Here is a 26,489-nt window from a genome sequence, read left to right on the forward strand (position 1 = left end):
ACATTACCTTTATTAAGATTTTCCTTTATTTCTGTCATATACAGTTGCGATCAGACGTTTACACCCACTGATCATTTTGGGCTTTTAATGATTGCTTGAATTTATTTTTGGATTTTCTCTAAGCAGCACAGAGTCAAAATTATATGTACAAGCTCAAATATATACAAAACACCCCCACTAATATTTAGTTAAATGTCCTTTACTAAGTTGTATCTCGACTGAACACTTTTAGTAGCCATCAACAAGCTTCTGGCATAATGCTGGTTGGATATTTCACCACTCTTTTTGGCAGAATTTATTTGAATTGTTTCAATACCTGGCAAAGACACGGCTTTTATGTGTGGTCCACAAACTTTCAATAGGGTTGAGGTCAATGAGGTCACTCCAAAAGCTTAATCTTAGCCTGCTTTAACCGCTCCAAAACCTGTTTTGATGTGTGTTTCGGGTCATTGTCCTGTTGGAACACCCAACTGTGTCCAACTTTCAAATGAGAAGTTGAAGAATTTGGAGTTAGTACTCCTTTTGGAGCAGTAGCTTCTTTCTTGGTTGACACCCTCTCGATCCATGGCGAGGTAAAACAGGGTTCTCTGTGGACAGAGATGTGGTGTCAGCTTCCTGGGTTGTTTCTTGAAAGTCCTAACCAACTTCCTCTCATCTGACAGTGACAGTTTGGGTCTTCTTCCAGATTCTGGCAAAGAGGTGACACATCCAAATAACTTGTTCTTATATACGATTATTCGGAATAATAATCTTGGAATCTGCAGGTGTTTAGAAATGGCTCCAAGAGACCTTCTGAACTTGTAAATCTACAATTCTGTTTCTTAGATCTTCAGAGTTTCTTGGACTGTCCCATTATTCTGAGAGTTTGTCAGGCCAATAACTGCTGTCAAACAAATTACTTTCATGACAGAAAAGAGAAACTACCAGCTGCAGTCAATCATGATCACTAACATGTCCTTGTCATGTTAAAACACATTATACACTTATGTATGCTGAGGGCCTGCACTGCACTGAAGCCCTCACTTCATAAAACTAGAAAGATATATGCACATCCACACCAAGGGGTGGGTGGAAGGGCCAGTTGCTGGGAAGAAAACATGCAGACAGTAAAAAAAGAAAGAACACTTGGTCACTGCTGGGCTCCAGTTTTATGTATTTAATGCACCACAAAAATGAAGGTTTCAAGCATATTTGCTTTTCATAAGACACTTTTACACTTAGTGGCTCTGCTACTATTTTGAACCGTGAATCATTCAAAACGACTCCAGCAGAATCCAAGAAAATCTGAAAATGAGCATAATAGGTCCCTTTTAATATTACTTAGCCTGAATTTATTTAGAGAACCAGAGGATTACAATAATAATATGGTATTAAAATATTTTCCTGGGCTAGCTCTGTTGTCTAGGAAATGAAACCTTGTTGGCTTTACGGTGTAATATGGACTAGATTTAAAGTATTTAAAAAAAGTCTTGGCAAAAATGTCACAAGATAAACTTCTAAAATGAGTTAAATATAAAATAATGAAACATTACGCTTATTCTTTTCATTGTCTGATTATATTAAATTTAGTTTTTAATATGGAACGTTTTTTATTCATCTGTAGTTTAGTGTTTATTTAGCTTTAAACACTCTGGGCCTCCATATCATTGCGAACTGAATCTGCCAGGCTGTGAGCCACAGGTGGCTGTTGCCTATACTACCGGCAACAGAGGGGGTTTACATGCACACACACACACTGACGGGGGTTTCAGCTTGCAGCAGTGACGCACTGTGAGCTCAGAGTTAGCCAGCTCCGTGTTTATGTGCCACACACATACACACACACACACACACACACGCACAGAGGAGCCGGAGAGAGAGAGAGAGAGAGGGGGGAACCTCAACACCGGCTTTGTGGTTTTTATCCATTGTCAAGCTTTTTAATTACACCTGTTAATCTAGTCGCCTGTAACCGATGATGCTCGTCTCTGAACACTGATTTTCACTCCGTTTATTCACCAAACCGGTAAGTCAAACAACTTTTTTTTCTCTTTAGAACAAGAGGGGATAACCTGCATGGCTGCTGAAGCCGGTAGTTAAGTTGTGGCAGAATCGTTTGGAGCTTCACTCGCCACTAAGCCGGTGTTGCCGACCAGACCGCTTTTACGCACAGCGGTAACGTTTTCGTATGACTTAACCGGCACACGGCACATACTGGAAGGTTAGAGCCAGGCGTTTGGGCGAAAAATCCCGTGCTGTTTGGCTATGAAGGTTTAAAGAAGTACGTTTTTTGTTTGTGGGTTTTTTTGTTTTTTTTTTTAAATAAAACAGTGCTCTTATATGCGTGTGTGTCTGCACAGACTGGGTTTGTATTCATTTTATTTAACATACACATGAACTTCCATAGCGTGTAGCATCTGTAGTGCGTTCATTTAACTTGGCTACTGACTTAAAATTTAGCCTAGCCGCCTTTATCGAAAGCTAAATAGTTTGAATATTCATCTGAAAAGTAAAGCAGTCATTAATACTTGATTAAACTAAATGGAATGAAAGCGGTTGTGATACCGCATGTGTAGCGCTTTGTAACGGCAGGATGAGCGCATGCTTCACGTACTGTAATGGGTGCGTGATGACCTCACTGATGGTGTGATCCACCTACTCGCTTTTTAATGAAGTTCTTGCTCTGATTTATTCGTATATGTTTTTCCTATTAGGTTTAAAGTCTTATAGCAGCCAATGAAGTCAATTAAATCTCGCACAAAATATTCTGCCGAGAAGCTGAGAAGCTGCAAACACGTCAAGTTGGTTCAATTACCGCGTTCAGACAGTTTCACTTTTGCAGTGTGTGCTCCAGTAACTGCTCATTTCAAACCGTGTCTTAGCGCCATCACATACAACACCATACTTGAGTGGTTTTGGCAGGATATACTGCTGCGTAAGGAGCACACCGCAATGAGAGCCAGCTCCCCTGATTACACACTCACAAATGCGCAAGCCCCGAGATGAGACTGTCATCTTTGGCAGAGGGCTTCCATTGTCTGAATCCCAAATTCCAGCACGCTTGTATCAATAAGAGGGTTTGAACTTTACTCACTCACATGCGCTTTTCACCAGAAGAGGGCCACGTTCGGCTTCCCCAGTCCCGGTGTTTTTACAGCGCAGTCGTTTTAGGGAGTTTTTTCTTAACTGAATGTGTGCAAAGTTTATTCATCTGTGCCTTTTTGCCACTGCTCAACTCAGCAAATACGTGATGTTTCGGGAAGACAGACTTCCTGCTTCCTGTCATGTACTTTCACAGCTCATTGTGAAAGACCATGCAGCAGAGTGGGGTGATGAAATCCGTCCAGTGGTTTACTGGTTTGGGTTAAACAGCCTTTTAATGAGTGCGGTGGTATTAAATATTTAAGTATATTTCCCATACAGTGGCTCAGCCACTAATAAAATATGTATGTAGATAAAATGAAGCTGATTGGAAGTAGAAAGTAGAAGGTTTAAAAATGGAAGTAAATCTTTCTGCCTGAACTCGTCTGAACTGCGTAACCAACTGTTGGACCATGTTTCAGTGAATGCTGCTTTTTGGGAGACTGCAGTGTATGTGGATCATTAGGTGTATTTTTTTTTGAGTGAGAGTTCAGGGAGTGATGTAATGTGTTAAAAGTCTTTTTTTTTAACATTTGAGAATTTACATTAAAAAATATTATTATTTTCTCTTTGTAGCTTGGCTTGTCTGGCGGCTTTTGTAGTCAGAATTGTGACTGCAAAGAGGAGCATCTACAGGCAGTTTCTTTTAACTGTTTATTTATTCATTTTATTATGATTATTTATGCCATTACATCTTAGTAATGTACAGTTTCTTTTTTTCTGTCGTTTTTGACAGCTAAGGCGTTCCTCAAAACTGTTTACACAGGCTTAAACTTTTGGGTGTTACCCTGGTTTAAACAAACCTGCATGTCTCTCACATATGTTCCTTCTTTGGCTTGATTATTGTAAGTTTAAGCAATCTGATGCATTGCAACTTTTTGTCATGTTTTGCGCTCAGCTGGTGTTCCAGTTAAATGCATGTGTGTAATTAATTACACACATGCTCTCCTTAATTAGGAGTTGGTGCAGTTATCCTGAACCAAGTGTAACTCCCATTTTACCTCTCCACCCCACCCAGCATTTACTGTGTGCTGTACTCATGAGAATGAGAAAGAGGCGAATGGAAAAGGCGAGATTGATTGAAAACAGGCAGATAAAAGTATATGTTCACTGCAGCCTGGAGCAGATAAGAAGCCTGAGATTTACTTGTATTGCAGTGATGTACTGCTTCACCTCTGAGCGTGTGTGAGTGCATGTGGGAGTCAAAGACTCGCCTAAGCTTCAATTAACCTGTCAATCCCATCATCTGTCTGTCCATCTGTCCAACCAGAGTGGTTGGGAGTGCCGCCCGGCGCTCTTCCGCCCTCGTGCCACAGCTGCCTGCATGCCTCCCCAATGTCAGCCAGGAAACTCACTGCCAGTGAAATTCCCACTGCACAAACCGCAGATCCCAATCCAAGCCGGTTCAGCACACACACACACACACACACACACACACACACACACACACACACACACACACACACACACACACGCGCACACACACACACACACACGCGCACACACACACACACACACACACACACACACACAAGTGGAGGATTGCATAATTACAGACAGAAAGACCTGGAAAGATGCTGGCATGAGCAAAAGTGCTCGCCTCCTCACACATATACGCCCTTCATTTGTTTTAGATTAAGACAGCAAACTGCAAGTCACGCTGCACAGAGTTTCCGTCTGTCAGGCTCATTCATTTGACAGTCTGGTTGTGGGAGAGTGTCACTTCCCGGATGTCTTGTTTCTTTGTTATCTCAAGTTTACAAAAGTCTGCTGTGGTTTCAGCTGCAGTCTCGCCCTGCTTACCCCGATGACCTCTCCCCTCTCTGTCTTCTGTATCCCCTGTCGCTGCCTACTGTATGCTGTTTAATGACACAGTTTTAAAAATAAGCTCTAAGAAAACAGGAAGAAAGGGACTGCAGATTTTTTTGCTACTCCACAGACGCTGCGAGAGGAAAGATAAATCTAAAAGCGACCACAATCTGCTAGCTGAACTCGCCAGTAACCAGTCGCTGGCTTTGCGCTGCCAGAGCAAATCACACATCAACATGTCCGGGTCGATGTCTTTGTGACGAGACACGAGCTAGTGGCTGTGTGAGTGTTGTTCGCGTGTGTCTTATGTGAGAAGTGCTACAAGCATGCCCAATTTAAATACAACCACTGAGTAATGACAAAGTAGTATTCAAAGCTGGAATTTTATGGTCTGCTGCAGCACTTTTACAGAGGTATTAATACAGCTCGGTACACAGGATATTGTGAAATTATGCTATAATTCAGATCTGCTGCAACATAGAAATTTATAAGACACTGTTTCTAAATATGTGCACAAATATGTGCGAGTTATTCATGTCATTGTAAGAGAAGGGCTGGTGAAAATTCACTGCTCTTACTCTGTCTCAGAGTCCCTGCACTGCAGTAGACATACATCAAACTCAGAGCCAGAATAATTCTGCCAGAACTGCTTTTTGTGAACTGAATAAATTCTGACATCGCTATAACGATGAGTATATTATTATTAGCATACATTAATAATACAAGATGATGATGAGATCATTGTTAATTAGCTTTCCAGTATTTTACAAAGTTACCATGAAAACATCTGTTGACTCTGCATCACCATCGGCTCAGTTGTGATGCGACTTTGATGTACATTACATAGACAGGGCTGAAAATACTGTAATCAATAGAGGTAGAAACGAGAGTACACTCACTGTAAACTTCATTAGTTACTTAGTATCTTGCTATTACCAGGCTGGACCTATTTTTGCCTTCAGAGCAGTCTAAATGTTTTGTGGCATAGATTCAAGAAGGTGCTGGAAACATTTCTCAGAGCTTTTGGTCCATGTTGACGTGATAGCATCACGTAGTTGGTGCAGATTTGTCAGCTGCACGTCCAAGATATGAATCCTCTGCTCCACCACATCCCAAAGTTGCTCTATTGGATTGAGATCTGGTGACTGTGGAGCCAGTTTGAGTACAGTGAACTGACTGTCATGTACAAGAAAGCACTTTGAGATGATTTGAGCTTTGTGACATGGTGTGTTAGCCTGTTGGAAGCAGCCAGCAGATGATGGGTACGCAGTAAAGGTCACCATCAGCAACTTGAATTGCTGATATAAGGCAGGATGGATCCATGCTTTTCATTTCCCCGCAAAAATCAAGACTCATCCGACCAGGCAGCTTTTTTCCAAATTTTGTCCAGTGTTGGTGAGCCCATGTGAGCTGTTGCTTCAGATTTGTGTTCTCAGCTTACAGGAGTGGCACTCGGTGTCTTCTGCTGTAGCCCATCTGCTTCAAGGTGTGATGTATTGTGTGTTCAGGGATTCTCTTCTGCATACCTTGGTTGTAACAACCATCCATCAACAATGGGGTTTCACCCTCTCTCTTTTTCGGACCATACTTGGTAAACTTTCAGTTTCATTATTTATATGGCCCCAAACCACAACAACCACGCCCAACAGTCGTCTCAAGGCAGTTTGTACTGTAAGAGAAAGACCCTACAATAACAGAGAGAAACCCCAACAATTAAGAGAGATGGTTGTTGGGAAAATCCCAATAGGTTCTGTATTGGGACCAACAACTTTGCCACATTCAGAGTCACTTAAATCACCTTTCTTTCCATTTCTGATGCTTGCTTTAAACTTCAGCAGGTCCTCTTTTGCTCAATCACTCAAGCACCTTTTATGTGCTTTTTCTATGTAAGTGTTTTCTGTCTAAGATTCTCACTCTGTTGCATGATAAGAGCAACTTGAGGTTAGTATCTTGCCCAGGTATTTTTGGCATGCAGACTGCAGCAGCCAGGGATCGACCTGCTCTACCTCCTGAGTTAGAGCCCCATGTCTTCATGCCTGAATGCACTAAGTTGCTGCCAACTGGCTGGCTGATTCATTTTTAATTGATTCTGTTTTTATTTATTTATTAACAAGCGAAAAGATTATTAAAGATGAATTTTGTTTATGTTAATTTATGTGTGTGTTGTGTCCCTTCCTGAAACATGATGAGGGGATACTCTTCTCATATTCTAGATTTTATTTCCACTGATCAGAGCCAGACTGTCTTTTATCCTAAGATTAGCTAACTTAGCTAACTGGCTAAAGTATATACAGTTACAGATATTTACTGTGCAGACTTGTTTACTTATCTAACAGCTGGTAAAAGCAACCTTTTATTATAAGCTCACTCATCTTTTCATGACTCTAGATCACATGTATGAATAGTGCAGGTATCCAAATAAAAATCCTGTTTTCCTTACCTGAGCTCATCCTCTGAGGCAGTTTGTTTTTTTACCTCGCAGCGACTAAAACAGTAATTAAGTGAATCCTTTGTATTTGGTGGACAAATTGAGATAACATGTTAGAAGGGTTGTTTTCATATTGCTTTCACATGTTTGCGTGTGTGAAAATGTGTTTTATGATAGCACGTGTGTGTCTGTGTATAAGCAGTGAATCATTATTTAAAACGCTTGAACACGAGGAGGTGATTTACATCCACTGTTAATGACGGCGGTGATGTAAGGGAAAACCGCAAGCGCTGAAAAACAAGTCCGCAGGTTCCACTTTTTCGCAACTCGAGACCATCCTGTGAAAACCCAGAAAACAGAAGAGCGTGGAAGTTTTACGGCTGTTTTGCAGTCTGAATTGGTTTGTGGTCGGCGTGGTGGCTTAAACAACAGCAAAGTGTTGTCTCCTCTGTGAAAAACACTTTTTTTTCTTGACAATTTGGGCGAAATCTAAATTAATGGGAAACTCTTCAAAAACATCTCTATCTCCAAGACTTCCATCTTTCGTGTGGCCATTTATGCAAAATGCAAAGCATTCCTGAATTTACGACTTCCCGCACTATGCTGCATCTGCTTGCAACAACTAAGAGGTTGAAAAGAAAGTAATGATTTGTTTCTTATTTGTGTTTGTGCACATGGTTCATCTGTGGTAGCTGCAGGAAAATGACGTTGTAGTGTTCTCCTGCTCTCTGGTTCCCTCTCTGGTGCCCTCTTTTTCTCTGCTCTGGTCAGTTCACCTTCTCTCGTTCCAACTCGGTGATGTCTACGTGACACAAGAGAAGCCCGGTAAGTTTCAGCCGGTGTTCAATTCCACTGGAAAACATGACCAAAGGACACAGATGAGGCCCAACAGACGCAAATGGAGAGTGAGGGAAAACGCATCCGTCTGCAGACGTATGCGAAGGGGCGACAATTGCCCAGTTATCGCACACGTTCCCCATAATGAGACATTGCCTGAGCACTAACGTAGAAAGCGTTGGCGTAAATCAGCTTTTCATTTGCCAATAATGGGCACCTCTGTGAAGTCAAACAGAGGGTATGGTTGTTCTGATCACGTCGCTGACATGCACGTGCACATTATCTCTCAGGACACGAAATGTCTGATGAAGAATGGAGTATAATTACCTTAAACCTTTTTTGCCACCTCAGTTCTTTTTTATTGTATTTGACTTCTTGGCCCGTAAGATAATAGCTGCTTACGTGCGTCACAGCTAGGTATCCCCCATCATGACTACAATAGGTAGCCATTATCACCATATGAAGTCGTGGTTGACCTTTTATTGTGCCAGGCCTGTGACGGAGAGGGAAATCCAAGACTTTTTTTTGCATGCATTGACATGAGCATTAGTTTTTACTTGAGCGAAGGGTGAAATTGGATGTGCATTTCCGAAATGGTGTATCATTGAGCTCCAAGAGGTTAAAACGGTTAAGGAATTAGGGCAAACAACCCTCTTTCAAGCTTAGCTGACCTCACGTTTCTGAGATAATCTGATGGACTTCATTGGATTTGAACCTAAGACAATGCAGAGGTTTCCAACCTGTAGAACAGCACGTGTTTACCTCTCCATCTTTGATGATGCAGGATCGCACCTGCAGAGCAAAGGAAGGATATCTGGAAATATTTTGAACCAATAGCTGATTAATAAAAAAGACACAATTCTTTAACTGCCAACCTTCATTCAGTTCACACGTTTTTTTTTTGTTTGTTTTTTTAGCACAAAGCAAGTCAGTGGTGGTGAAAAGCTAAACCTGACCTGGTCAATGACAATGCCTAACCTGGTCAACAGCAAGCAATTTGAGGTTATTGTCTAACTCAGTGTTAATAATTCCTAAATCCATTATTTAAAACTAATAGGTTTATTATTGTTAACTAATGTGTTATTTTAGGCCAACTATGCCTGTTGCCACAGTAAATAATAAATACGTCAGTCCACTGAGATTGATTTTTGGTGGGGAATACTGCATGAAACCTCAATAAACCACACTGGTCCATGTGTTCAGTTACTCGCTGCCCGGTATTCACATTGGTGAGTAAGTTTTCGAGGATATATGACCTTTAAATTTGAAAAAAGTGCACTTGCTTAACAGGATTATGTAATAATATACAACTGGGACAGAGTGTAGAGTCATTTCTGTTATGGTGCCCTTGGAACAGAGAGGGTTAAAGACACCAAACAAATTCTGGCTTGATTTATTCATTTGATAACTAACCAGAGTGAGTTTGATGTTTTAGTGTGACCTGCAAAGGTTCACAGATCTAGAATCAGTGTGAAATGTTAGCTTCCTACAACAGCTGCAACTAAAACATGATTGATCTAAACCCTCTACGGATGGGATTCCCCAAATCCTTATTTTGAGAAGTTCACATTTAAATTCATTTATGCTAGTATTTTAATGCTCCACTGTGTGATTGGGTTTATGTGACTATACCACGGGATCTTGTGAATATTTATATTTGCATGTTTTGCATTTGGGTGTTCGGTTACCTATTTGTAAAAGCAGATTTTGGGGAGTTCCATTTCACAAATTTGTAATTATGTCTGAAACTGTATTTTAACGCATTGGTAAATAAAATAAAGTTTAATCAAAGAAAAAATAAAATAAAATGAAATTTATATATAAAACACGAATATAATAAGTTACTTTGTAACTTTGGTACACGCGTTTTTGAGACCTCGACATCATCAGTGTGATTTTTTTTCCCCTCTTAAATAATTTGCATGATACATTTGATGGTAATGAATTGCACAAAAATGTGCAAATATGATCCAAATTAAAACTCATATATATAAATTTGTTGTCAGAAGGTTCAATAATACTTATAGTACTTATACTAATTTTCTTGCAGTTATTTCATGGTTCAGGCATTACAGGGATAGCATATTAAATAAACTGAGTCTTCAATTTAAGCTAATTAAGCTTATTTAACAGAATACTATTATTTTAGCAAATCAATGCAACCATCCATCCATTCTCTTCCACTTAGCTTTTTTCAGGGTTGCAGATGGGATGGAGCCTATCCTACCTGTCTTAGCGCGAGAGGCGGGGTACACCCTGGACAGGTTGCCAGTCTGTTGCAGGGGTAACACATAGACACAGACAACCATTCGCACTCACATTCACTCCTGCATTCACACCTATGGGCAGTTTAGAGTTACCACTTAACCTATTCCCACTAACTGCATGTCTTTGGACCGTGGGAGGAAGCCAGAGTACCCGGGGAGAACCCATGCAAACTCCACACAGAAAGACCCCGGCCTGATGGTGGAATTGAACTCAGGACCTTCTTGCTGTGAGGCAGCAATGCTAGCCACCGTTTGCATCCATTATGGCAAAAACGAATTGTTATTGGTATCTATCGTTACACAAAATTTGAAAACGATATCTTGAAACTGTGGATGCTAGACTGCTAAAAAACAGAAAAACAAAGTGGTGGAGAACTTTAAATCTAGAAAAAAAAAGCCTACAAACTAAAGCGAAGTATCAGTTTGGACAGCTGTTTACTGCTTTTTTTTTTCATTCCAAGAGCTATTGCTGGAATGGCATTTCGTGTAACACCCAATTGATAAAGCTTCAGCAATTACTCATCGTTGCCAGGGAACACCACTGTTAAATAACTCAAACGTGCCAGATCTGTCAGCATGACTGAGACGTTCTTGTGTGTCTAGACTTTGCACTGAAAAATGAAATAGAGTCCCATGCCTGACCAAAATCCTGGCTCATTGTTTGGAAGCCAATAACATGGTGGCTTCGCCTCGGTTTACCTGTGATCTCAGGCGCTGCTCAGTCACCTCTGCCTGAAAGGCGAGGAGTTCCACTCATTCTTGTGTTTCCTCTTTTGTGGTTTTTTCCTTCCTTCACAGCTTCATCCTGAAGGATTTCTCAGCTGAGCTGCAGCATGACATCAAGGAGCCAGAAAAAGCTCTCCAACACATTTAACTGGTCCTCGCCTCCAAAACCACCACAGAAGAGAATAACAGCCATGTTTTTGTCATGCCTTCGCCATTACTTCTTTATTATTGCTATTTTCAGAACCAAGCAGAGCATGTGACTGGTCATCTGACGTTTTCGTAACTTGTTATTTGTATGTGTGAAACAACAGCGTGTAGGCTTTTGGGTAATTACTGTTTTACAAAGTTTAGAAAAAGTCATCGCTCTCCTCTCCCTTTCCTTTGAGGTGTTTTTCTTTTTTAATTGTTATCCTGTTTTGTTGTTTTCGCCCGCTCACATAAAATGACGAAAGCACTCCGGGTGTTGGCGTCGCGTTGGCGTCTTTGTTGTGTTTGCAGGGATATTCTTAGAGGTGTTAATGTCCTGTTATATCCTCCCTCTCTTCCTACGCTCTTGTCCCCTCTCCCTCTTTTTTTTTTTTTGTCATTACAATATCCATCTGACTGCAGCCTCCAAACCCGAGCACATGGCTGTCACATGCGTGCAAGCCGGGTTATCATATGGGAGCGATATAACCAAGAAACTGCAATTACAGACCAGAAAGCAACTAGAAGTTAGCTATGACATAACTGTGAGTGTTTACTGGTGTGTTGACCAGTAGCTACAGACTAATTACATATCAACTGCAAACACAAAGGCTAATGGGATCTTTAAGTGCTCCAGGTGACTCTTTTAAACAGCCACCCAATTAACACAATACTTAATGATGAGGTAGATAAAGATGAATGTTTGAGTCAGATACCTGACTTGCTCAAAAAGGACTGTTTTGTGTTTTTTCTGTGAAATAAATAAATAATAATAATAATAATAATAATGTTGTTATTGCACTGGTAAGATTTGTTTTTGTAATTCATAGTTTTATAAATCTTTTTTTTTTTTTTTTTTTTAACAAAATATAGAACGCTGGCACAGGAATCAGCATACATAAGTCAACTACATAGTCCCTCTTCTCCGTCACCATGCAACAATTATCCTGGGCTACAACTAAGCAACTTCCACCACTTGTGAAAAAGATCTGAAAATTAAAAACAGATTAAAAAAAATGAAAACTGAATCAAAGATTTGGGGTGGATTTAATGAATATGATATAATAAACTCATAAGTATAAAAGGTGTGGCTACTATGATGTGATCCAGTAGTTTCTGAAGACTCGTTCGGGATCCTCTAGATGAGCGTTTTCGTAGCCGCCATCATGATGTGATATGGAGGTTGAAACCGCTTGCTCATTGGCTAATGAATTGCCTCTCAGCAAGAAGGTCCTGAGTTCAATTCCACCATCAGGGCGGGGTCTTTCTGTGCGGAGTTTGCATGTTCTCCCCGTGTTTGCGTGGGTTCTCCCTGGGTCCTCCGGCTTCCTCCCACAGTCCAAAGACATGCAGTTAGTGGGGATAGGTTGATTGAAAACACTAAATTGCCCATAGGTGTGAATGCAGGACTGAATGTGAGCGTGAATGGTTGTCTGTGTCTATGTGTTAGCCCTGTGACAGACTGGCGACTTGTCCAGGCTGTACCCCGCCTCTCGCCCTAAGACAGCTGGGATAGGCTCCAGCGCCCCCCGCGACCCTGAAAAGGATATGCGGAAGCGAATGAATGGATGAATGTGTATTATTTTTAGCTAGTTTCTCGTAGACTGCAGTCTATCTACAGCCATCACCTCCAGATAGACTGCATGTTTAAGATGCTTCTGGATTGGTCTCATTTTCCCAGCGTTGAACTATGTTCAAGTTTTACATTGTCTATGAATAAACTTCTAGTGAGTTATGATGACAGCTGGCCGCTGCTTTTCTTATCATGGGGTCTTCAGTTTAGGGAGTTAGCGAATGTTAGGGTTTGTTAAGAAGCTGTCAGTTTACATTGGTATTTGTCATTTTATTTCCTTTTATAGTTTTTTTTATTAATAAAATGGTATTTTATAACACTAGCTGTGCAAATCAAAGGTAAGACTGTGTATTCTGGTAAGGCTGAAACAGAAGAATTCAAAATGAAGAGGAATACCCCGTTGCTCTTATTCTGGTCTTCTTGTAAGTTTTTTCCCTTGTCTCTGATCCTGTTTTGATATTGCCAGACAGGATCTAAAAACATAGACAGGTTGAGGAGAGTGTGTGTTTGAGCCTTGTTTGTGCCTTGAAATAGCATCCATGCTTTTTGGAGATGGAGTGTTTCTGCTGGCTTTGTCGGAGCATGACCTTCAGCGAACACTGGAATGATTTGCAGCTGAGTGTGAAATGTTTGGAAAGACATTCAGCACCTCCAAGTCTGAGACTACGGTTCCCAACTAAAAAATAGTAGAGTGCTCCCTCTGGGTTGGCAGAAAGATGTTTTCTGAAATGCGGATGTTCAAGCATCTGAGGATGTGACTTATGTGACTTCAATAGATCACATGATGGAGTGGGGCAAGGTCTCACAGTGGTTCCACTCAAAACCTCTGGCAGTAATGACCCACGCCTATTTTCACACCCTGACTCATGTGATGAGGTACATGATTAATAGTGGGTCAAAGGTACAAGGTACACCTTCAAAGGTACAACCCTCACTAGGTTTTCAATACTGGCAACTCTCCACTTTTTGGTTTTAGAATTGAAGAAATCTCTTGTATGAGAGCCGAAACATCTTCAAAGCACTTAAATAAGTCCAGAACACTTAAACCAAACACTTAAACTGCCCTTTTTTCAAGCTATTTAGACTAACATGACCTGGATGACTGAGAACCTTACACAGACATGTCTTAGGATCGTATTCAAGCGGAGAAACTGGTTCAGCTGGTGGATTAATATGCAAGTATTGTACTGGACAAGAAACAAGAGAACTGAGCTGGAAAGCAAAGCTTTCGTTTTACCAGTCAACGTACATTTTAACCCATCTATGGTCATGAGATCAGGGTTACAATTCAGTAAAGTAAGGTTGCAAATACAAACAACCAAAATGAGTCATCGCCATAGTTCAGCTGGACTCAGCCATAGGGATAGGGTGAGAAACTTGGATATCCGGAGGGATCCCAGAGTAAAGCCACTGCTATGATGTCTCCTGGGTACCTCACTTTGAGGTTTTTCAGACACACCCAGCTGGGAGGGGACCCCAGAACCTGCTGACAAGATTATATGTTTCATCTGGCCTGGAAACGCCTCAATGCCCCAAGGAGTAACGTGTTGCTGGGGAGAAGGATGGCTGAAACACCCTGCTTAGGCTGCTGCCACCAAGATGACGGATGGATTTATGGATGGATTCATGGATGGCATTGTTCTCTGCTGCTTTGCTGAAAATCAGTGAAATGAAATGTAAAGTTCTTCACGAGAACAAGTTTCTTTAAAATACACTGAAAAGTTCTCCAATGCCATGAGCCTGAGAAGTACCAGCTAACAAGAAAATGGTTATTTGAAGGCACTCGTGCATGTAGCTCCAGTGGAAGTCCCACGTGTTGGCGGTCCCTACTGTAGTGGTTTTGAGAAGAAATCCAGAGTCAAAGAGGATTTAAATGCAAAAGCATCACATGCAGACATTGCAAGCTTGGATTGTCTGGCTGTGAACGGTTGACTTCTAAAGGCAGCGGTTAGGCTCATTTTGAACATCCTTTTTGGACATCATTTTGTATTTTAATTACAGTTTCCGTGCACATGGCCCTGCTGCACACACTCAGCACATGCAGTGACACTGTAGCTTAAGTATTATTGCACTAACCCGAATAGTGAGAAACAATTAAATGTTACTTAACAGAAAAATAACTTTTAGGAAATGCTTGATCTCTCATCAAAGCTTTTTTTTAAGAAGTTTTATTTAAAGTTGAAACCCTATGGAGCCATCATTCAGCTTCACCTTTCCCTGCTGCACTTTAAGCACATTTGCTTCATTTCTGGAGGTCAAGTGAGGTTCTCTGTGGAAGTCCTCACATTCCTCTACCCCTCCAGCTCGGTCCAGTTTGTTACTTGACACTTTCCAAAAAAAGGAGGTACTTAATTGCAGGTCCCGTTTTTGTTTTGCTCTCTCTATCATTGTCGTTTTATTGATCATTTTTTCCCCTTGTTCAGCTATGTGTGTGCACAAGCACATGTTTGCATGTGTGTCTGAGTGCACATATACAGTATGTGTGCATGTGTGACTTGTAATTAGCCTCTTGCTCTGGTCTGTATGGTATTTTAACAAATGCTTCTATATATATCATGCTATCAGGCTGAGGTTTTAGCAGTGTCACTCCCTGCCACTTTCTCCTCTTTCCATCCCTCTCTCTTTCGCTCTTCTCTTCCTGTTCGACCGGATCGGCCCTTGCCCTTCAGCCCCGTCGTGTTTTTTTATAAGCTAGTGGTTTCTCTGTCCTCGCTTTATCTCTCTCTTCCCCCCTAAAATTATGCCTCGGAAGCCTGTCATTGCCATGAGGCACCTCGCCGGACCAAAATCATAAACTCATTACATGTTTTATTTTCTTGTTTGTATAAGGCACGGCTATTATGGCTTTCCATATGTGTATGTGTGTGTTTGTGTGTGTTATCTGCATATGTGGTTTTAACATATATGGTAATACATGGTTCTTATGTGCATACATCAGGTGTACAAAACCCTGTTAAAGGATGCCTTCAGCACACACTTACTGATACGTGTGTGTGTGTTGTGTATACACATGTGTGTCCTGACCAGTGAGTGGGTTTAAGCGGTGAACTTATTTTCCAATTAATGTTTGAAATGTTTTCATGTGTGGTCGAAGGTGAAGTGGTGCCTTGGAGCGGTCACCCACACACACACACACACACACACACACATGCACCTACACACTCAGACACACACACACACATGCAGGAGGGGCATGTCCTGAGGCTGTCAGGGGTGTGTCTGTGGTCAGAGTGGCACTATAAGACACAGGCAGGTACACTGGACTTTTCATTCAGCTTCACAGAGTTGTGTGTGTGTGTTGTGTCTGCGTGTGTCTGTGTGTGTATGCAGCTGAGTTTTCTGTTACTTCTCTAACTTGTTTAACTATCTAAGTGTTTAACAGCTTTTCAAAGTCTTAAACTTTCTAGTTTTTCCTTTTTAAGCGACTTTTCAAAGTTCCACCGAGCTCAGGGTGTTTAATCGAGCGTTTTTGCAGCGACTTTTGCACAGTTAAAAGAAAGTTAGGCAGTTTGACTTTGGCCCTGACTCAGCATTTGTAGCAGCACACACAGCATCCCTACTGAGTTGCCACGGCAACTGTGTCAGTCCACTGGAAGTCTGGGGTAAGTATTCAGCTTTGCTTTTCTCCTCTCCCTCCCATTACCCTTTTTACTTTTACAGCCTCCATCTTTCCCCAGTATCTCTTTCTCCTGCACTTATTTCTCGTCCTTTCCACTGTGTGTCCTTTTCCCTTTTATTTTTTTGATTTGCACATTCAAAACGCTTCTTATGTTTTTGCTTTTGTCAGTGGCTGTTTTACAAGCCCATTCAGAGACATTCTGTCTGCAAGTTACACCTTCTGATATTTAGATTTACAAGAAAATGGTCTGACATATACAAAGAATCTGCTGCATGTAACAGGCTATGGATCCTCACCTAATCCTAGCCCGGTGTGAATTCACAGCCCCCGCAGTTGTGGCAACAAATCCTTTTTTTGTCACTTGCATAGTAACACCTCACCACATAATATTTCAGTATATTCTTATGGTGAGTTTTGAAAAGTTAGTCTTAAAAATGCATTTATTTCTATAATATGTATTCAGTGGAACTCATTCAATTTGTCACAGTCAGTCAAGCAGATCAGAAAGACTAGAGAGCAAGAGTTTGGCCTCTCAGCAGTATTTAAAAGTTGACAATACAGCAGACTTTGGCCGGAGTGTCAGAATACTATAATTGCAGCTGACAAACCAATAAGTTTGCATATAAGAGTTGATAAATGGGCTCAGGTCAAAGTTTTCCTCAGTCTGCACTGTAAGGTTTTATATAAATTTAGGTGGACTATATTGATGTAGTTTCAAATGAGCTGTTGTCAGATGTTTTTCAGGTACAGATACTGCAGAGGGGATGACACTGACTTGCTACAATGCAACAGTCACCTGTGGCACAAAGACCTTTTCATTTATTCCTAATCTTCTTAAAAATATCTGCTGAATAAAGCAGTGCAGTCATCCTCATTTTACCCTCTACTGTCACGATGCGTCACTTAGCTGTGATTGCATGGTTGTATGAAAACTCTTCTGAATAAAGGGAAATGCCGATCGCAGGGGCAGCTAATGTTAAGTTTTGAGAAAGTCAGCACGTGTTATCTAATGAATGCGTTGCAGAGTTAATCAGTGCTAAAAGTGTGCACGTGAGTACCTACGGCTCAGAAATAGCAACAGAAAATCCTCGGTTTGTACCCTGCTGTGCATAAAGAGGACATGATTCATGATAAATGATATTTACAGGATTCACACCTGCTCCTTACCTCCCGATCGCAGGAGCCACGCTTTTGCTCCGGATAAGTGACTCAGGTGTTTTCACGCCGTGTGAACTCTCGCGGTTTTGTGTGAGTGTGCATGCCTGCGCGGTGTGTGACATAATGGAAAGTGCTGTAAGGTCGTCGGTTTTGATGTGTCGTATTTTTCCATATCAGGCTGGGAAAAGTGCTGGCACCTTTTTTTTTGTTTTTGTTTACAGCATTTAAAATCTCATAAATCCTCTTGAACTGATCATGTTTTATTATTAACCCCTCACCTGTTCTTTCTTTAGATCATATGTACATAGACGAATACATTGAAGAAGATGAGGAACCACCTTTGCTGCTCAGCTCTTGTCCTTCTCGCGGTAAATATGTGCATGCTTTGTGAGCTCTGTTGCGTAAGAAGAAAAGTGTATCCACACGTGTGTGCACTTCTTCTGATTCACGAGTGTGTTTCTGTGTCTTCCAGCTGTTTGGCTGTGGAGGGACTGCAGCGGTGCAGTCTCGGTGGGGGAAAGGGTGTGCGTGTCTGCAATGCCCGGCAGGCCAGGAGCCTTCCAAGGTGAGACAACAAACTGTAAATTTTTTTTAATAACATTTGTATTGTGTATTATATATTTTAAATGCTTTCACCTCCCTAACTGCTATAAATATGCTTGTTTCAGTAGGCAACATTTGTCTTTAATTTCTGTAGTGTAGAGCAGGCGTGTCAAACATAAGGCCAGCCCCAACTAGACAGCTATGCAAAATATGAAGGAAGGCATCGATTTTTGGACTTTTAGCTCGGTTATTTAAAGTTTTGCAGCTTTTCCTGCTAATAAAGACTTCCCTCACAGCCATTCATACTAAACCAAAGTAGTTAAGTAATAGATAAAAATTAAATAACAGAAAAGTTCCCGCTTTTCACTGTCTACTATAAAGAACATTTTCATCACTCAACCAGTACTTTATGTCTTAGAAATATGGGACAACCTTTCCTGTAATTTTACACACATTATACATCTTTATCTTATATTAATATATCTCAGGGATTAAATGTGTAGTTAAACTTCTTTACTCTGACAGAAAGTGGAGTTTCACTCGATGTGAAATGGTGTAGAGCTTTAAAACATATTGGACCCAATACATTTCCACAACTCCCTCCGCCTGAGCAGCCACCTACAGTTTATGTTCAAATCACATGTTCATCTCCCCTATTACATTATAGTCTGTGTACTGCAGTTCTTTGGTCTTTGGTCACTGCAGTTGTCAAAAATGAAGTTGTTCTTCTCATGAATCCATAAATATTGGTTGAGTCTTAAAAGTGCTGCAATATCTTTATTTTATTTCCAGTTAACACAGAAGCAGGATTTAAAATTAAAACGGTTAGCTCTTTGCTACCCATCAACTCTACAACGCCACAGGGATGCTACATTTTCTCTTTAAGCCTCTTTTGCCTGACTTTGGACTTTTTCTTTTCTTTTCTTCTCAGGCTTGTGGGCAGATCCAGAGTCCAGCTGAAGAAGTGCATTGCCAGGTGTGCCCAGCTGGAACCTTTTCAGACGCACTGGACTCTGAGGTTTGCCGTCCACACACCTCCTGTAAGATCCTCGGCCGAAAGCTTGCATCCTCTGGCAACGGGACCTCTGACGCCGTCTGTGGTCACTGTCTGACTGGGTGAGAACTCATGGCCTGAGTCTGTGGTGGTCTACCTGTATGCTTGCTAGTCCACAAAGAGGTCTATCCAACCGCAGGGTGGACAATAACGCGGCTTTCTTTCAATATTGTAACTCATAAACTTTTATGTGTTCTAAATTAAGTCCTGCAATTTTCTCTGTCTCAAAAAAGCAAGAATACAGCCGCACACACACAAGCGCAGGGACAAACACAGTGTGTCATTCACCACAATGGGCGGGTAACATCAAGAACAGGCACCACTGGACATAACATGCCACAAGCTAAAACCGCTGATTCATTCTTTCACTGTTACACAGCCCCTCGTGTTTTTCTCTTCATCCATCTCTCTAATTAGGCTCTTTTTGGTTCTTTTCATCCGTTCACAGGTTTCACTCCTCTGCCGCTGGGCAAGTTTCCACCCAAAGTCCCTGCGTGAAAAGTAAGCACGCTTCTGCAGATTACCGTGTCTTAACTTGCTTTTAGTGAACTGATTTCTGCTATCACCCTGCCTCCTTCTCTGATCTTTTTCGCTCTTCTTCCCCTCTTTCCTCTCAGAAGGGTTGCATGTCAGAGTGGTCCGTAATGTGGGTAACGGTCAGTCTGGTGGAGCAGGAGGACCGGCCAACAGCACAGTGGTGCGCAGCGCTGAGGAAAAGACAGCAGAGTACGCCGTGTTTGCCCTGGTGCCCGTCTTCTGTGTGATGGGCCTGCTGGGTATCCTCATCTGCAACATCCTAAAGAAAAAGGGATACCGCTGCACCGGTGAGAAGGAGGGAGGAGATGAAGAGACTGCCACACCGCAGAAAGAAGGTGAGAGATGGGAAGGCTGCAGAGAGAAAATCCCAATAATGGGAGCAAAATAGGAAAGTAGCATTTAAAATCAGGTTGTTGTCGCGTTTGACCATAAAAATGCCAAATTAGCACACTTAGCATGCACACGATGTGGTCAAGTTTCCTTGTCAGGAGTGAAGCCGGCCCAGCCCAAAGGGCAGCGCCTTTGCATGTACACTCAGTCCCCATATGTTTTTTATGTAACTGCACGCGAGTCCATGTGGGAGGCTGTTTTATTTCTTTTTCTCATCTTAGCTGCTTTGAACTTTGACCTCACAGGGGTCATTACATGCTGTAATTAGCTAAGCAGGTACTGTTTTAATGTAATGCTCCTATTTGAAAAGGTAAAGTGGGGCATTCCCGTCAACCCCTTCGCCTGCCAACGTCAGAGAAACGGACTTGCGTCAACGCAGAAAGCATAAAAAGAGTCAGGGAGGACAGGAGAAGAAAGAGATACAGAGGGGAGGGGCGTTAATTGAAAGAGACGTAGAAATTAATCCAAGAGAAAGATTGTATGAGTTACCATACCCATTCTCTATTGTTTGCATAATCTTGTTTCTTACAGTGTACAGTGTACTGTTGTATCCTGAAGTGCTTAAACGTATTTTTTTTCACCCTGTGAGCCAAATTAGCCCTTTAAGAGAGCACTCACTTAGGCGACGTCTTTCTTCCTCTTTCTCTGTGCACGCAACTGAGAAATGCACTCATTTCTTTCCTTTATGCTTCTATTATACTGGATGTACTGTACCTACTAGGTTTCTAGTTTTCTGTAAAAGGTCACATGGGAGGCACACACCTCCAGGCAGCTTTTATTTTATTCAATTGTGTCACAAAATGCATAAAAAGTGTTTTGTTTAGGGTTTTTTGGGGGTGGTAAAAAGATGCTGCGAAGAACGTGGAGTAATAATCAGTTCTACTTTTACAGACTGCTAACCTACATTTATGAAACAAACCACACACACTTATAAGTTGGAGTGAGCTTGCCACACTCTACAGTAACCTACTTTGTGTTTTAATTTATTAGAATCCACTGTTGCACAAGTTCTGCAGCAGCCAGACAGCATACACGACGGGCAGTTTGTTACAGTCATTTGGTGTACATAAATAAGCAGACTTAAAGGCTAAGCTGGCTTTTCCTTCGCTCACCTGATGGTGCAAGGCTCTTAGGAAACCTGCACGGAATCGGGAGCGTCAGAGCACAGCTGCACCCTCGACAGATCAGACTGTGTGACAGCATGCCTCACGTCAAGTGTTTGTGCAACACCTGTTGTTTCATTTACAGCGTTTTCCATAACTGCAAACATGCAAACAAATGGTTATTTTTCGCTCACTTACTCCTTCTACTAGTGGGTCTTTTTGCATTTTTATGTGCCCTCGTAGAAGGATGAGAAGTTTACAGCTGTAGCAGCCTATGTAGCTACGCCTGTGTAGTGGAGGCCAGGGTGATCTATGGAGGAATGTCTGTGCTCTCTGTGCTCTCTACCTATTTGTTTTAGCATCACCTTGGTTTCTTTCTCTCTTTGCATCTTGTTATGAAATTTAAGTCCTTCTTGCACCTGAAGGGAAACTCCCTGAACTCCATCCCTCTTCTGCTATTTCATCATTCCTTCTGCTCTCCATTGATCCAGTTTCCTGGCTCTCTAACATGCCCCTCTCTTCTCATCTGAACACGATACTATCAATTCATCTCTCCTTTCCCAGCTAGATCAATAATTCAATCGGGTACCTCGACTCACTGTTTATGTCGGTCTCTTCATTTCTCCTGTCCTTCCTTCTCCTCTGCCCTCTCTCCTTGATTCTCTCTGGGTTATTCTCTTTCCTTTTTTCTTCCTCTATCCATTTTTCTATAGATTGCAGTGTTGACATGAAAATCTGTATGCTGGGATAGTGGATAGTGATTTGCTTTTTAATTTTGCATTTTGCACTGCAGAATAGAAGAGAAAGCATGCCAGTGAACAATCTCGTTAGGACATAAAGCAGATAACAGTGGTTCATGTATGAGGTCCTCAGTGATGATAAGCAGAAGACCTCATGCATGAGGAAGAATTCCAACTTCAATATAAGACCTCTAATCACCATCACTGCCACATTCGAGTCATGCTTTAAGGGCTGATGATGCAGAGGAAGTTAGGTACCGTAAGAGGCTACACCTGCAGAAGTGCATATAAAGCAATGACAGCTCTCTTCTTGTTATGTAACAATCATTGTCGCAGTGCACTTACTTGTCTGCACACTGTAGTCCTGACTGGCCTAAGGTTAGAGGAACTTCTTACTCCAGCACTTTTTCCCATCATTCCATCTGAGAGGAAATACCCATGGGGGTAGCAAGGCCAAGCTTAGCTCGGCAGGGCTAAAATCAGATGCTGCGGTGGTAACTCTGACTATGCAGGACTGAGCGCAGTTTGCTTCACTGGAGAATGCATCGACCTTAAAATCTGAAGGGGGAACAGAAAGGGCAAATGCAGGGTTGATGCTACAGTAGATGCAACTCTGCAGCTGCTCAAGCATGAGTGCACACAGGAAAAGGTAGAAGTGAGCTGTTGACCGTTAACACAAAACTGCTGCATTTACAGTAAACTTGGATGCAACCATACATTTTTTTTAATCATAAGCCTAAACTTAGCAAATTGAGACTCGTGTGCTGCAGTGATGTACTGTAATTTATGTATTGAAGGCTTGTTATCCGTTAGATCTGCCCCTGGTCAGCAGTTAGACTGTAATGCTATTCATTGTTCTAAAGAAAAAAAAGACCAAAATGCTGACATGGGGAAAAGTTTTAAACAGATAACTAATCAAAAAAAGAAACAAGAAAAAAAAAGAAACATTAAAAAAAATACAAAAACTAAAGTAAATACCAACCAGGACTACATAATGGACTAAAATGTGGAATACGGGTAAGGAAGCAGGGCACAGCCATATGGAAAAGAAATAGTAAAAACTTATAGAAGACTTGCATAAGATGTGGCCTACTTCATATAGTGAATCATATAAGGCTTATATGATTTACTCATGAAAGTGGCCACTTTCTCATTACTTTCATATATTGTTTTAGTAAGTATCCAAAACATACAAGTTTCATTTATATAATTTTTCAAGGGATCTTATAGCTGTTTTAACTCTTGTATGCTTTTCATACAAGTTTCACACAAGACAGATACAAACTTTAAAAGATTTATATATATCTTTTCCATATGGGCAGATGGAAGACAATCAGTGAATTTTAGACGTGGTGGGACAAAGACAAGAAGTAGAACAACCAATAAAGGCATAAGTAGAGGTAGAAGGTATTTCCACTATTAAACTTGAAACTTGATATCAGGCTGTGACTTTGTTGGAGTATTAAAGAAACGAGAACAACTGCCACCCTGTGAAACTGATGCTGTTATGCTCGCGTAGCAACAGGCACTGTGGAGACAGAGCTATTGTTACGGTCCAACAGCAGCCTAATGCTGCTTATGCAAGAAAGACAGAAATACGCATGCACAGTCGCATTTGGCATCTATATTGTCACATTGTGCTCTTTAAAACGCACACATACGCATTGTCACCTGGCACTGTGGGCCTGGTACATCACACACACACACACACACACACACACAGCTCAGCAGTGCTGAACAACTGCTGAGTGAGCGAATCTCCCTCTCTCCCCTTTATCATCATTGCTCTCCACTCAGCTGCCTCACTATGCTGTACTATTATGGGATGGAGAGTGGCGGGGGGCCATCTACATCCACCCGTATCAATCAGAGTGTCCCTTGAACAGTGTTAAAAGTTACAAGCAGTGCAATAAAAGCAGTACATACATACACAATACTGGAAAATCTCTGTTTATTAACATTGCTTCTGCCTTACTTTAGGTAACACCTGTCCCTACATATCCGATGACCTGAATGAAGACACCATCAGTGTTCTGGTTCGCCTCATTACCGAGAAGAAAGGTAAATACTAACATTGATGTCGCATATAGTTTGTGCATTTATTTAACAAATGGCAGGTAGCCTAAAAATTATAATAAATAGCAAATGAGAGTTTCAGCTTTGTCCACAGCTTATTACTACTGAAGTGATAAATGGCCCAATTGGCCCAAGATATACACAGTAGCTTGGCTTTCCTCTCCAAGTTTCCTGCATCAATTACATCCACCCTATTTATACACTTCTAATATACTCCTGAATTACATTTTCACAGGCAGGAGGTGTTTAATTACTCTGATCTATAGTTTGACTATCTGGCATTATAGCTAAACGTTTATATGTGTGCTTGCTTCAGAAAATGCTGCTGCGCTGGAGGAACTGCTGCTGGAGTACGAGACCAAAGAGATGGCTATGAGCAAGGGCTCGTCAATCAAGTACGAGACCGCACGCGCGCACTTGCACAACCACAAATCATCAGATGCATTTGCTCAGTCATGCTGCCCAAGGTCACACTTAACGAGATGGCAAAGGGGAAGTCTGGGAGAGAGAAAGAGAGGCGCTCATCAAGAGAAAAGTGCGTGTGGGAGGATGTATAGGCAGAAATGGGAGCAGTGCAAATACATTTTCATACGCTTGCACTGAGGATGGAGACCTAAACTTGATGATAAAATGCAAAAAACTGAGTTTATAGGGCTATACGTCCATATGCTACTCTCACGTTAATATTCCAGTTGTTCAGTCTGGAGGTTATTAGTTTCATTTAAGCTCTTTAACTAAAACAAATGCTAAAACATTCACTTAGGAGCGCACATTATTGTGACTGTGTCGGCTACATTTCCTCAGGAGCCTGATAACTGGGAGTGACTCACTCACTCGCAGAGGCTTGAAACCAGCTGCTAACAGTTTACAGCCATCTAGTCATGAGTCTGTCACACAGCTTAAAGCCACACATTTGATATGACTGAGTGCATTTTATGGTAAGAACCTGAGGTTGTAACATAAGCCAAAATTGCTCAAGTTCCCAGAGTTTAATCGATGAGGCTCGAGAGAACGCCACTTTATAACAGTCTGCACTGCAGGGCTTTGATTATTGCTTCGATAGTGATGCCACGTTTACCCCAATTATAATAATTTGTCACCTGTAAACTCCGAAAGACTAACTTAATGATGTGATGACATGATGAGCATTAGATCTAATTTATTTCAGTACAGACGTTTCTGGGGCCTGTGGCTGTGCACTGCTGCTCAGTGGTTCTGTCACATGTGATCTTTAGATGCCAGAACATTCTGACACACACGCACACACGCACACACACACACACACACACACACACACACACACACACACACACACACACACACACACACACACATACACAGATATATACAGACTGTTCTGGAAAGCTTTCAGATCGGTATCTGGATGTGTGTGGTGGGAGGTTTTGCACAGGTTATTTGGGTTCACTGTAGCTCACCCATACAGCACTCGTCTCTTTTGCTCTGCCTTCCTCTGCAAAAAATAAAAAGTGAACAATGGAAAGACACACAAACCAACGAGCTCTCTGCCAACAGATGAAAACTTTAGATTTGAGTTGCTAAATGATTTTATATTGACACAGAGCAGTGATCGCTGCTGTGATTGGACATATTTATATATTTTGTGCCATATTCTAGCAGTGACTGTGTCCAGGACCAATATTAGGGATGTGCCAGTGCCATGCTAGGATATTCTGGAAAGCTTAGTACAGTTTAGTATTATAACCAACACTTTTCTTACCATCACTAGTCTAAATGGCCTTTTTACAATCCTTCTGTAGGTTATTTTGTGGTATTTGGATGTAACCTCCACTTACGATTTGTCTAAACTGAATATGTCAACATTAGTTTTTATTTTTTAATAAATCTAATTTTCCTCCCCCAGGTTCCCGATGCTGTCTCCCTTATCCCAATTCCGCTCCCTTCCCAGGCTCTGCCCTCATCAGTCTCACCACCACACCATCTCCGGCCTCTCTGGCCTGGCCCCCAGACACGGTTACCGCTGCACCCGTTGCGCCCAGAAAAAATGGCCCCCTGTTCTCATTCCACCCCTGGATTCTCTCAAAGATCCTTTGAAGCCCCCCCAGAGTCTCATCCTGCCCTCCCTGGACACATCCTCCGACCAGCAGAAGAGCCCCCTGCTGGGTGGAGAGTGCGTGAATACACACCATACACAAGCCGCTGTGCCAAAAACTGTACAGGAAAAGATGGAAGGAAGTGAAGTGAAGGAGAAAAAGGAAGGAGAGCTCACAGTATTGTCTGTAGGAAGGTACGTCTACTTTATAACACTTTACTAAATACATGTAGCTGGGTGTTGTTCACAGGC

The 26,489-nt window shown here is 41.6% G+C and overlaps 1 protein-coding gene across 3 annotated transcripts in view; it reads left to right on the forward strand.

Annotated features, from left to right (window-relative positions):
* The first annotated feature begins 1,750 nt into the window (after positions 1 to 1,750).
* Positions 1,751 to 26,489, forward strand: part of relt (RELT TNF receptor) — a 28,126-nt gene continuing 3,387 nt past the window's right edge. The window contains exons 1-9 of one of the 3 annotated variants that reach the window (XM_063493911.1): positions 1,751 to 2,005; positions 18,017 to 18,091; positions 18,196 to 18,288; positions 19,198 to 19,382; positions 19,769 to 19,821; positions 19,938 to 20,192; positions 24,071 to 24,151; positions 24,483 to 24,561; positions 26,049 to 26,432. In XM_063493911.1, coding sequence (XP_063349981.1) covers positions 18,050 to 18,091; positions 18,196 to 18,288; positions 19,198 to 19,382; positions 19,769 to 19,821; positions 19,938 to 20,192; positions 24,071 to 24,151; positions 24,483 to 24,561; positions 26,049 to 26,432 — 1,172 coding nt within the window. In that variant the 5' untranslated portion in view covers positions 1,751 to 2,005; positions 18,017 to 18,049. The remainder of the gene's footprint in view (positions 2,006 to 18,016; positions 18,092 to 18,195; positions 18,289 to 19,197; positions 19,383 to 19,768; positions 19,822 to 19,937; positions 20,193 to 24,070; positions 24,152 to 24,482; positions 24,562 to 26,048; positions 26,433 to 26,489) is intronic. The other 2 variants (XM_063493912.1, XM_063493910.1) reach the window with 2 other exon arrangements.

Source organism: Pelmatolapia mariae, linkage group LG14 (assembly GCF_036321145.2).
Source record: "Pelmatolapia mariae isolate MD_Pm_ZW linkage group LG14, Pm_UMD_F_2, whole genome shotgun sequence".
In the NCBI taxonomy this organism is placed as follows: domain Eukaryota; kingdom Metazoa; phylum Chordata; class Actinopteri; order Cichliformes; family Cichlidae; genus Pelmatolapia; species Pelmatolapia mariae.